This window comes from Sorex araneus, chromosome 3 (assembly GCF_027595985.1).
Source record: "Sorex araneus isolate mSorAra2 chromosome 3, mSorAra2.pri, whole genome shotgun sequence".
Lineage (NCBI taxonomy): Eukaryota > Metazoa > Chordata > Mammalia > Eulipotyphla > Soricidae > Sorex > Sorex araneus.
Window position 1 is genome coordinate 197,852,732 of NC_073304.1, and position 13,197 is coordinate 197,865,928.

A 13,197-nucleotide genomic window follows, 5' to 3' on the forward strand; every position below is an offset into this window, starting at 1 on the left:
CATTCATGGGCTATTTTCAACTGGGACTCAAGGGAATGACTATATGTTGTTGTTTCTTCTTTTTTTAATATGGAGCATTAAAATCTGGAACACATCATGAATTTACATGCGTCATTCTTGTGCAGGGGCCATGCTAATCTCCCTATCATTCCATTTTTAGAATATGTGCTGCCAAAGTGAGCAGTTAGGGCCCTGTACAGTGTCAGGGATTGAATGCTGGCCTCTGGGATTGAATGCTGGCCTCTGACATCTCCCTGGTCTCTTACATATTCTATATTCTTTATCAGTCATTGTCATCATTAACAAAGCACAAAGACTCGCAAACAAAATAGCTGTTGTAGGCTTTAAATTTTTTTGTACGACCAAAGTGCTTTATTTAAAAAAATATATTTATCAATTAGTCTTAGATAATGCAAATCGTGTACTCTGTTACTGATAGTAGATACATAGTTGATTAAATTTTTATTTTCCTTGATAAAAATGTTTTTGCTTTAGGAGAAATTTTTTGCTAAGTTCAGTATGTTAAGGCTGGGTTGAGGTAGAAAGAGCATTGGAGGTAGGGTAGAGTTAGTTCCAGCAGCTGATACGTGATCTTAGGTGAGTCACTTTTCTGATTCTCAAATAATTGAAGGCAGGTGAAATTATGTAGTGTTTCATTAATAGGAATATACATCACATTGGCCAAGTTCTAATCTAGAGTTGAATCAGGAGCTTATACATATGTTTTTGTATTGATTGGAAAATTTCTCATGGGTTGGAGCAGTATTACAGTAGGTAGGGTGCTTGCCTTGCATGTAGCTGACCTAGGTTTGATACCTGTCATCACATATGTAACACCCCAGGACTACCAGGAGTGATCCTTGAGTGCAGAGCCAGGAGTAAGCACTGAATTCTGCTGGGTGTGTCTCTGTCTCACCCAAAAAGGGGAAAAAACTAATTAAAATAAAATTGGTGAACATGTTCGCTGTCAATAGACACTTGAGAGCAAAGACTTATATTTTCATTGCTAAAGGTTCTCAGCAAGGTGTTTTCAGTTCTAGTCTGCTGTGAGTTTGACTTTTCAGAAATAACCAAAAACACCTGAAATTGGCTTAATTTTAGTTTTTGTAGAATTTTTTTTTTTTTGAGGTCAGTTGAAAGTTGGAGATTAAGTAGCCACCAGAGGGCTCCAGTAGTAAAGATTTTACTGAATCTCTTACTGGCAGTGAGATTTCTACAAAGAAAATGTAGCATAGTTCTTGTATTGAAGATCGGCTCTTTAGACAGAAGACCTGTGAGTTTGGGATGTCTCTTTACAACATCTCTTGGAGAGCTTTGGATTTTCCTTTAAAAATTATTCTATTGCAGGCAGAGATAGTATAGAGGTTAAGCTGCTTACCTTGCATATAGTCATCTCCAGTTTGATTCTCATTATATAATGGTCCTTCCAGCACCACCAGGAGTGATTTCTGAGCACAAAGCTAGGAGTAAACCCTAACCCCCTTTTGCCTTTGAGCACTATTTGGGAGTCCTCCCTTTCCTCCCCCCCAAAAAACTACTGTTATATTTACAGTTACTTTTGGAGGCTGAAGAGATAGCACAGTGGGTAGGGGTTCTTGCCTTACACGCGGCTGACTTGGTTCTATCCCTGGCACCCCATATGGTCCCCCAAGTCCACCAGGAATGACCTCTGAGTGCAGAACTAGGGGTGAATTAGGTGTGGCCTAATCATGCACTATACTACTTGGATTATATTGACCTGGGAGTTCAGAGCACCTTTACATAATATTTTAAAGCTCTATTAAGGGTTAGCTAGTTTTAGTTACCTTTTAATTAACTTTTACCATTACTTATTTTTATTTATTTTATTTCATTTTATTTTTTGCTTTTTGGGTCACATTTAGCCATGCTCAGGGAACACACTTGGCAGACCCGGGGACCATATGGGTGCTGGGGTTTGAACCTGGGTCAACCATATGCAAGGAAAATGCCTTACTTCCTTTACCATCACTGAGCACAGAGACAGGAGTAAACCATGAGCACCACTGGATATGGCCCCCAAACAAAAACAAATCAAGCAAAAGAATACAATTTTAAGCACAGCTACTTTGTGTGTAAAAAGCCAAGTTATACTTCACTATGGTAAAACCATTTCACACTGAGATACTATGGCTCAAGACATGTCCCTTTGGGGCTGGAGCGATAGCACAGCAGGTAGGGCATTTGCCTTGCATGCAGCCAGCCCAGGTTCAATTCTCAGCTTCCCATATGGTCCCCTGAGCACCTCCAAGGGTAATTCCTGAGTGCAGAGCCAGGAGTAACCCTTGTGTATCGCCAGGTGTGACCCAAAAAGCAAAAAAAAAAAAATAAAAGACATGTCTCCCTGAGTTACTAAATAGACAACAATAGTACTGTATAAGGAAGAAATTAAAGCTGTTTTCCAAAATAAGGTGTTTTGGGGGAGGCTCAGTGGTGCCTGGGTCTATGCCTGCCTGGTTATTGGAATACTCCAGGCATTGCTCTGGGGAATTTGTGGTGCTGAGGATCAAATGAGACCTCTTACAGCCCTTTATTTATTTTGGGTCATACCTGGCAATGGAAGCAGGGTTTATGGAAGGAATGTGAGAACATAATGTTGCTTGTATTGTCTCTTTCTGGTGCAGGTCGAGTTGTGTTTAGAATGCATTGAATGGGCCAAATCAGAGAAAAGAACTTTCTTACGCCAAGCTTTGGAGGTATGTACCTAAATTAGTATTACTTCAGGTCTTGAGGAATTAGGTTTCCTGAATATAAGTGACATCCTGAGTGAACATGTTTTTAGTAGTTTTGTATTATCGAGGTACCCATAGGTTATTGAACAGTTTAGTTCCTTCATGGAAGTCTTGCTCTGGTTGAAATTTTGGGACAGAGCTGGTATTTGATTCAGAGGAGTAATCAGCAGTATGTTAATAATTATCTGCTAATGGATAAAGTTAATGATCTGTCTCTGGCCATGATTGGAGCTAATACTGTAGACTAGATCACTGTAGGCTGAATTTGATTCTATGATGAGGACTTCCACACTCACAGTTCTGTGACTGTCAAGCTTTGATTTCTTTCTTTGGCTCTCCTCCCCTACAACCCCCGCCCTCCCGCCCTTCCATCAGTCAATGCCTTTTCTCTTTCCTAGGCAAGACTGGTGTCTTTGTACTTTGATACCAAGAGGTACCAGGAAGCATTGCATTTGGGTAAGTAAGCTGGTAGAAATGAGTAAGTCATGGTTGCTGGTTAAATGAATATATTCTGAACTTGGCTCTTACTGCATATTAAGTTTTGCCCATTTCTAAGAATGGCTTAATGCTCTTAATATTTATTCAATATAGAGTCTAAGAGATAGAGATTAAGACCCTTACCTAGTTTAATTGCAGGTGCAAATGTGGTCCCCTGAGCATAGAGCTAGGAGTAAGCCTTGAGTTCTAGTATTGTGTGGCAATCTTCCCCCCTCCCCCCCAAACTCCCCCATATAATATTTATTCAGTCTGTCATGGAAAAAATGCCATTTAGGAATTCTAAGAACTAGGAGATTCAGAGGGTCAAATGCGAAGATTTTACCGAGTGTCACTGTAATTCATACCATAGTCCCAGTTTGATCCCTGGCACAACATAGTCATCCAATACTAGGAGCAACCTTGAGCACTGCCAGGTATGGCCCCAAAACACCTCCCCAAACCAGCCAACTAAAAACAAACCCATAAATCTATTCTAAAAATTAAGAACTTAAATGGATGGAAATATATGTAAGCTGGAGCGGGTTGACTAAAGGTTTTTCTCTTTTGTCTGTTGCTTTAAAAGATACATATTAATGAGTAAATCTAGGCTATTTACCTGAGATGTAAAAGCATAATTTAATTTTCATAAATTGAAAACAATTTTTTTTTTTTTTTTTTGCTTTTTGGGTCACACCCAGCGATGGATGCTCAGGGGTTACTCCTGGCTTTGCACTCAGGAATTACTCCTGGCGGCGCTTGGGGGACCATATGGGATGCCGGGGATCGAACCCGGGTCGGCTGCATGCAAGGCAAACACCCTACCCGCTGTGCTATCACTCTGGCCCCGAAAACAATTTTTTCACAGAGTGAAAAAATTTCCAGTACTTTGTATCCTGAAAATAAAAGTTTTATATAGTTCAAAAAGTATCTTTCAGGGGCTGGAGTGATAGCACAGTGGATAGGGTGTTTGCTTTGCACGCGACTGCCCTGGGTTCGATTCCCAGCATCCCATATGGTCCCCCGAGCACCACCAGGAGTAATTTCTGAGTGCAGAGCCAGGAATAACCCCTATATATCGCCGGGTGTGACCCAAAAAGCAAAAAAAAAAAAAAAAGCAAAAAAGAAAAAAAAGAAAAAAGTATTATTCAAGAAAAATATGATTTATATATTTTTGGCTATACTCAGAAGTACTCAGGGCTTAATCTTGTTGCTTTTAAAAAATATTTTAGGGGGCTGGAGCAATAACCTAGCGGATAGGCCGTTTGCCTTGCATGCGGCCGACCCGGGTTTCATTCCCAGCATCCCATATGGTCCCCTGAGCATTGCCAGTAGTGATTCCTGAATGCACCTCTGTGCATTGCTGAGTGTGAACCCCCCAAAAGGACACACACACACACCCCACCCACCCACCCACCCCACCCCTGAGATAGAAATACTTGACTCTCATAAGTTGAAAAATTTGTTATTACACTTATTATTTTCTGCAAAATAAGTTTTATGTGGTTCAAGTAGTAGCATTTTAAGAAAAAAATTTATTTGCGGGCTGTGTGCTCAGTGGTACTCAGGTCTTACTCTTGGATCAGGGATGATTCCTGATAGTGCTTGGTTGTGAGCTGTGTGTAAGGCAAGTGACCTACCTGCTATCCTATCTCTGGCCCCTTAAAAAAGTTTTGTTGAGGCATAATCCACAGACCTAAACATTCACTCATACTTTTTGTTTTAAATTGAAGCTTTAGTAACATATATGTATATGTAAAGCATTACTTTATATTCTCAACAAAATTTGATCTGATACTTAATTGAACCCAGGTTGGGTTCGACTTGCTTGCATGGCAGTTCCTTACCTGTTGTACTCTCTCTCCAGCTTTTGCATTTTTTATTTGAAAATACCTTTTGAATTTTTTTACTTCTATTTAGTCACTGCGAGTTACAAAGTTACTTATATTTGGGCTTTAAGGTGTACATCATTCAGCACTATTTCCTTTATTCGTGTCTACTGCCCTCTACCAATGTCCCCAGTTCCCCTCCCACCTCCCAACCTGTTTTTATGACAGGCACTTTAGTTACACATTTTAGGTAACACTTGAGGTAACTTTTTAGCATCCTCCTCCTCCGTGGTGACCACTTCCCTGTCCTATCTATCAACCACCATCGCCTTTCCACAGCAACAAAGTTCTGCTGAAGTCAGGTTCTTGTGTTCTTGGTTTCTGTGGGCTTTGGGCATTTGTTCTTTCTCAGCTATATTTCTTTATATCCCACAAATTAGTGAGATCTTTCTGTGTCGGTCTTTTTCCCTCTGACTAACTTCTATCAGCACGATACTCTCTGGATCCATCCATGTAGGAGTAAATCTGTTTTTATATCCATATAATATTCCATATGAATATGTACCATATACTATATTCTGTAATTTATTTGTCCAGTTATCTCTCTTTGGGCATTTGGGATTGTTTGCAGGTTTTGGCTACTTCGAATAGTGCTGCAGTACAAATGTACATAAGAGTACAGATGTCTCTTCTACATTGTTTTTGATTCCGTGAGGATATATTCCAAGAAGTGCAATTGCTGGGTCAAATGGGAGCTCAGTACTTAGTTTTAAGGTGTGTTCATATTTTTCCAGAAAGGCTGGACCAATCAACAGTCCTATCAGCAGGGAATAGTTGGTGATTTTTTAGTCACAGACATTTCAAAGGGTGTGAAGTAGCATTTTATTCTGGTTTTGATTTTTCATTTCCCTAATGATTAATGAGCACCTTCTGATGTGTTGAATATTTGGAGAAATGTCTTCAAGTCCTTGTTTACTTTTTAGGTTATTTGCATTTTGTTATTTGGAATATAAATCTGTTCATGAATCCTTGATTTTTGTATTTCTCCCATTCTGTAGATAGATTTTCTCATTTCCCTGATAGTATTCTTTGATGTACATTTAAATTTTGATTAAGTTCCATTTATCTTTTTTTTTCCTTTCTTTTGTTGCTTGTGTTTTTGTTATATCTAAGATATCATTGTGGTGAGATCAAGTGCCTGTCTGAGTTGTATAGATAATTTCAGAGTTTTCTGAATGGAAATCTTTACTTTATCTGTTTTTCTCTTTTTCTTTTTTTGTTTTTGTTTTTGTTTTGGGGCCACACCTGCCTATACCCTTGGCTCTGCACTCAGAAATCACTTCTTATAGTGCTTGGGGGACCATGTGGGATGTAGGGGATTGAATTGAATTGGCAGCATGTAATGGTAAGCACTCTACCTGCTGTACTATTGCTCCGGCCCCTGTATCTAATTCTTAGAAGTAATCATGTAGTGGACTGGAGCAATAGCACAGCGGATAGGGTGTTTGCCTTGCACACGGTCGACCCGGGTTCAATTCCTCTGTCCCTTTCAGAGAGCCCGGCAAGCTACTGAGAGTATTCCGCCCGCATGGCAGAGCTTGGCAAGCTACCCGTGGCATATTCAATATGCCAAAAACAGTAACAAAAAGTCTCACAATGGAGACGTTACTAGTGCCCACTCGAGAAAATCGATGAACAACGGGATGACAGTGCTACAGTGCAGTGCTAAGCGTGTAGTACTCTGTCTGTCTCTGTCTCTGTCTCTGTCTCTGTCTCTCTCTCTTCGCTTTTTGGGTCACACCTGGCGATGCACAGGGGTTACTCCTGGCTCATACAGGAATTACTCTTCACGGTGCTCAGGGGACGATATGAGATGCTGGGAATGGAACCTGGGTTGGCCACATGCAAGGCGAACACCCTACTTGCTGTGCTATTGCTCCAGCCCTGAAAATTTGATTCTTAAAAATAGAAAATCTCTAGGGTAGGTCGTTTGCCTTGCACGTGGCCAACTCAGGTTCGATTTCCATCATCCCATATGGTCCCCTAAGCACCGCCAGGGGTAATTCCTGAGTGCCAGGGGTAATTCCTGAGTGCAGAGCCAGGAGTGACCCCTGTGCATTGCTGGGTGTGACCTAAAAAAGGAAAAAAATAGAAAATCTCTTTCTCTCTTTTTCTTTCAGGTAAGTTTCTTCATTCTGAGCATTCTTATGAGGGTGTGAAATGAAATGTTATAATAAGGTAGTTAGATTGTGGATGACAAACTAGTATGTTATTCTCTTTTCCAGGTTCTCAGCTGTTGAGGGAGTTGAAAAAGATGGATGATAAAGCCCTTCTGGTGGAAGTACAGCTTTTAGAAAGCAAAACCTACCATGCTCTGAGCAATCTACCGAAAGCCCGAGCTGCCTTAACCTCTGCTCGAACCACAGCAAATGCCATCTACTGCCCCCCTAAATTGCAGGCCACTTTGGATATGCAGTCAGGTAACACTAAATATTTAGGAGTGTGGTGTTTTTTTTTTGCTTTTTGGGTCACACCTGGTGATGCACAGGGGTTACTCCTGTCTTTGCACTCAGGAATTACCCCTGGCCGTGCTCAGGGGACCATATGGGATGCTGGGATTTGGACCCGGGTCGGCCGCGTGCAAGGCAAACACCCTATGTGCTGTGCTATCTCTCCAGCCCCGGTATGGTGTTTTTGTAAATTTTTTTTTTGGTGGGACTTAGGGCAAGTTTGGGCTAAACACATGTTGCTCAGCAGCTACTCCTGGCTTTGTGCTCAGGAGTTATCCTGACCGTTAGCAGGGGACTACATGCAGCAGTGGTGATGGTGAAGGAGTTTGAACTGGGATTGGCTGTGTACAATAAGCCTGCCTTAACTCCTGTACTATTTTTTATTCTGCCCCATGAGTTTTTTTCACACCCATCTTACCTAATAAGTGGAAAGAATAAAGGTTATGTGGCTTGAAAATAAAATTGCCTGATTTAGCTCAAGCTTCTTTGGAGAAACTGTTTAGAAGGTTACCTAACTAGCAGTTCCTTCTCTATCAGTTTGTTAGTAGTTACCTGAAATATATTAAGAATGTGCTTTTTTGTGCTTGACTAGAACAGTGATTTTCAACCGCTTGTGCATGGACTTGTTCTGGTTTGCAGCTTGTAAAGGTTGAAAATCAGTGGGTTTGGCAACCTGATTATATTAGAGATGTGACTTTAGAGATGTCTCACTTAGGTTTCCAGAGGACCCACAACTTCTGCTTTAGTCACTTGGCAGTCTGATAGTCCTTCTCTCCAGCATTGGACTAACTCAGTCTGTTGTCACTTGGAGACCTCTGTAAACTGGACTTTTTCAAAGGTTCTCAGATTAGGAAGAATCCTCTCTTTCCAATTGTATTCATTTTATTGGGTTTGGGGACCATATCTGGCAGTGCTCAGGGGTCAGGGGGCCCATATGCAGTGTGGGGGATTGAACCAGGTTTGGCTATGTGCAAGACATGTGTCTTAACTGTCTCTCCAGCCTCTGTTTGCTTTATTTCGGGGGCCACAGCTCATGGGACATTCCCTATTGTGCTTGGGGTAACTGTATGGTGCTAGAGACTAAACCCTGGGCTTCTGTACATAGGCAATGCTACCAGCCTATGTGTCATTCTCCATTTTACTTGAGTTTATTGGCTAACCTTATGATGGAATGTTTGGGCTCGGAACCCATGTGTAGCAGAAGACCAGTAGATAGCTGTAGGTAGGTGTTTTTTTTAGTTAAAATATTTCATTACCATTATTGAAGAACACCAGAATTAAGGGAGATTTCTAATTTGAGCCATGGCATTACCTCTCTGCATACACCTGTATTAAAAATAGCAACTTCCTGGCCAGTTTGCCTCATGGATAAATTCTGAATATCAGAGTGGCATATTTTGTTATTCACAGGTTAAGAGCAGATGCTCTTGAACCATACTTTACTACTTTCTGCCAATTTTTAGCTGTGTGACTTTGAGCAGATTATTTAATCAATCTTTAATTAATCTATGAAAATGTGATAATTATACTTCCCCATAACACTGGTGAGGATTAAATGAAATTACGAATGTTAAGCTTTCATCTAAGTACCTTATATTAACCAAATATTTTCACTTTCTTTAGACTGCTATTCTTTACATCTTTCCTTCATGATCAAGAAATAAATTTGCCTCTTTAGAGAAAACTGAGCCCATTTTCCTGTGAACCTGTTTCTCTTTTCTTCTTTCTCGTTTTTGTTTGATTTTTGCTTCTTGAGTTACACCTGACAGTGTTCAGGGTTACTACTGGCTCTGCACTCAGGACTTATTCCTGGTGGTGCTTGGGGGACCATATAGGATGCTGGGAATCGAATCCAGGTTGACCAAGTGCAAAGCAAATGCCTTATCTGCTGTATTATCACTCCAGCTCCTTTAAAAAAATTTTTTTGTACCATACCCAGTGTTGCGCAGGGATCATTCCTGGCAGAACTTGGCGGTCTGTATGGGATTTGTAGATCAAACCCAGGTTGGCAAGAACCTGGCCTGCTGTACCTTCACTTCAGCCTCTCTACATCTGTTTTGGGGCCACACCAAGCTGTGCTCAGGGGTTAACTCCTGACTCTATTCAGTTTCACCGTTGGTGGGCTCAGGAGACCATATGTGGTAACAGGGATTGAACCCAGGTCAGCCATGTGGCAAGACAAATGCCTTACCTGCTACAGTATCTCTCGACTCCTCTACCCTTCTTTTCTCATCTACAGTCATTGCTCCAATGAAGGTTAGACCACTGGAGTAGTCTGTTACTGATGTAACTATCCGTAGTTACCCGTTTCCCACCATGCTGATTTTAGTCATGTTTAGGAACTATACATTTGGTTATGTAATCTCTTTGTTAAAAATTTTTCCATTGTTGGGGCAATTTTACATTTACTCTCTAGATTTTTTTGACTTATTTTTCCCTAGCTCTTTACTGGGAGGTATGGGAAAATGGATGTTGTCTTTTCTAGTTTTTGGTTTTGGGCCAAACATGAACATATCTAGGGCTTACTTCTGGCTCTGTAGTCAGGGATCTCTCCTGGCAGTTTTGGGGGGACCATTTTTGGTACTTGGATTGAACCGGGTTGGCTGCATGCAAAACAGGTGCCCTATCCACTGTACTATGACTCTAGCCCCTATCTTTATTTATTTATTTGATTTTTGTTTTTTTTGGTCACACCAGGCGATGCACAGGGGTTACTCCTGTCTCTGGACTCAGGAATTACCCCTAATGTTGCTCAGGGGACCATATGGGATGCTGGGAATCGAATCCAGGTTGGCCGCGTGCAAGCGAATGCCCTACCCGCTGTGCTATCACTCCAACCCCTCTAGCCCCAATCTCTTTTTTTTAAAATTTTTTTAAATTTTTTAATTAGTGAATTACTGTGAGGGTGCAGTTACAGATTTACACATTTTCGTGCTTGTGTTTCCGTCATACATTGTTTGAGAACCCATCCCTCCACCAGTGCCCATTCTCCACCACCATTGAACCCAGTATCCCTTCCACCCCCCAGTCCCATCCCCCCCACCCCATCCTGGCTCTGTGGCAGGATATTCCCTTTTGTTCTTTCTCTCCTTTTGGGTGTTGTGGTTTGCAATAGGGGTATTGGGTGGCCATCGTGTTCAGTCTATAATCTACTTTCAGCACGCATCTCCCTTCCCGAGCAGGTTCTCCAACCACATTTTACTTGGTTTTCCCTTTTCTCTCTGAGCTGCCTTTTCCCCCAGCATGTGAGGCCGGCTTCCAAGCCATGCAGCCAACTTCCTGGTACTTACTTCTACTATTCTTGGGTATTAGTCTCTTACTCTGTTATTTCATATTCCACAGATGAGGGCAATCTTTCTATGTCGGTCTCTCTCTGACTCACTTAGCATGATACTTTCCTTGTTGATCCACTTATATGCAAAGTTCATGGCTTCATCTTTTCGAACAGCTGCATAGTATTCCATTGTATAGATGTATCAAAGTTTCTTTAACCAGTCATCTGTTCTCGGGCACTCGGGTTTTTTCCAGATTCTTCTAGACCCAATCTTTAAAACTAGGGTAACAAAAAAAAAAAAGCTGGGGTAACAGTGTTAATTTGTTGAGGTGAGGACTTGGAAGATTGATATTCAGTGGCTTAAAATGTTGTTTGTCAAGTAAGAGGCCACGAGGTCAATCTTGGTGCCAGAAACATACCCTGAGCCGTCCTTCCAGTTCCACGTGTGGGAAGCCTACAAGGATCCAGAACATGGTTCAGTGACTTATGCAGTGTTCAGGGCAAGTGGACACTAATGTCACCACCTTAAATCCCTGGTGCTACATGTGGTCTGGAATCCCACAAGAGGGATTTTTTTTTTTTTTTTGAGTGGGCAGCAGAGTATTCATGAGGGAGCTCTTTTGTTCTTTTGGTGGTGTTTGGGATTAGACCCAGTGCCTCACATATGCAATGTAAGTGTTCTGCTGCTGAGCCATATCTCTGGCCATGTCATGAAATTCTTATTGCTGCCGCTAGGGTTGGATAATAGTAGTAGTGGGGTGCTGGAGCCATATTACACATGCCTTTCATGTGGCTTACCCGGGTAGGATTCCCGGGTAAGCCACATGGTCTTACATGGTCCCCTGAGGCCTGCCTGGGCAAGCCCTGAGCACCACTGGGTGTGGCCTTCCACCCTCAACCCTCCAAAAACAAAACACCAAACTTTGAGCCTTAGAGATAGTAGATTGGGTAGTGGGTCTGGTGTTTTTCTTGCACGTGGCCGAACTAGATTCAATACCTGCCATCTCAATGTGGTCTCCCTAGCCTGCCAGAAGGGTTCCAGAGTACAGGTCCAGGAGTAACCCAGTTACTGCTGAGTGCAGACCCAAAACAAAAACAGCATAAAGAACAGTAGGGAACTAGAGAGAGCCTCAGTAGAGTGAGAGTGCATGTTTTGCATGTCTGAGTCCTAGGTTTGACCCAAAGCCAGAGCACTGTATGTTTCTCTGAGTACAGGTATAAGTATATTTGAGTACAGATATAAGAGCTAGATATAAGTAACCCCTGTGCATCACCGGGTGTGACACACACACAAAAGAACAGAAAACCCTGAGTATTCCTGTGCCAGTGTGACCGAACCAGCTCTTATCCTCCTCCCAATAGTAGTAGAAGGATCTGATTGCTTCACTTTAAAAATTTGAGACTTCACTTTGAAATACTGGCACATATCACTCAGTAAATGGTTATTACATCAATTTCTCAGCCTGCATGTGAGGCATACAGTATGTGGAAGGTGGGTTAAAAGTGTGTCAAAACATTGGTCCATTGAGGTCATGAATAAGCATTTTTATCTTATATCCGGTGTTTTATTTTATTTTATTTTATTGTTTTTTGTGTCATACCTGGCGATGCACAGGGGTTACTTCTGGCTCATACCCTCAGGAATTATTCCTGGTGGTGTTTGGGGGACCATATGGGATGCTGGGAACCGAACTCGGTTGTCCGAGTGCAAGGCAAACGCCCTACCCACTGTGCTATTGCCCCAGCCCATATCTCAGTGTCCTAAATACTTGTATCCTGATGTTAAGAATATTTGGAAGCACTATGGTAAACAGATGGATGGGACTCAAGTTTATATAACATCAAAAGTAGCTAAGGTAAAGTTTGAACTGATATGTAGACTTTTATGATTTAAGTAACTCCCAACTTTGAAAGAGCTTATTTTTCTATTATCCCAAGTGATGGTATACAGGTTGGGAGTAATAGAGGAGCAGTGAAAGGTCAGCTCATTGTGAGCAACCCAGCTTCTAAGTAACTAGACAATTGGTTAGATGAACTGTAGGAATACTGCTTAACAGTTCACAGGTGTGCCATTATGTGCTATCTGTATACTTGACAGCATTTAGATGAAAGCAAGTACAATATATCTGAAATAAAAAATCTAAGCTGTTTTTTATTTCTTCTGTGAAAGTTGCTCACATACTGTCAAGCATAGAAAAGGTCTCAAGGAATTAGCTGATGGTTGATCTTATTAAGATAAACCATTCAGGCAGTTGTGGCACGTTTAGGTCAACTTCTTATCATAAAAGCTGTGTCATGGGGGCTGGAGCAATAGCACAGCGGACAGGGCGTTTGCCTTGCACGCGGCCGACCCGGGTTCG

At 41.7% G+C, this 13,197-nt stretch overlaps 1 protein-coding gene and 1 non-coding gene across 3 annotated transcripts in view; one reads left to right on the forward strand and one right to left on the reverse strand.

Annotated features, from left to right (window-relative positions):
• Positions 1–13,197, forward strand: part of PSMD11 (proteasome 26S subunit, non-ATPase 11) — a 46,687-nt gene that overhangs the window by 19,502 nt on the left and 13,988 nt on the right. For both annotated transcript variants that reach the window (XM_004608568.2, XM_055130011.1), the window contains 3 exons: positions 2,643–2,714; positions 3,149–3,206; positions 7,339–7,533. In XM_004608568.2, coding sequence (XP_004608625.1) covers positions 2,643–2,714; positions 3,149–3,206; positions 7,339–7,533 — 325 coding nt within the window. The remainder of the gene's footprint in view (positions 1–2,642; positions 2,715–3,148; positions 3,207–7,338; positions 7,534–13,197) is intronic.
• On the reverse strand, positions 79–184 carry LOC129403872 (U6 spliceosomal RNA). Its single transcript, XR_008629530.1, has one exon. It is a non-coding gene; the product is annotated as a U6 spliceosomal RNA (small nuclear RNA).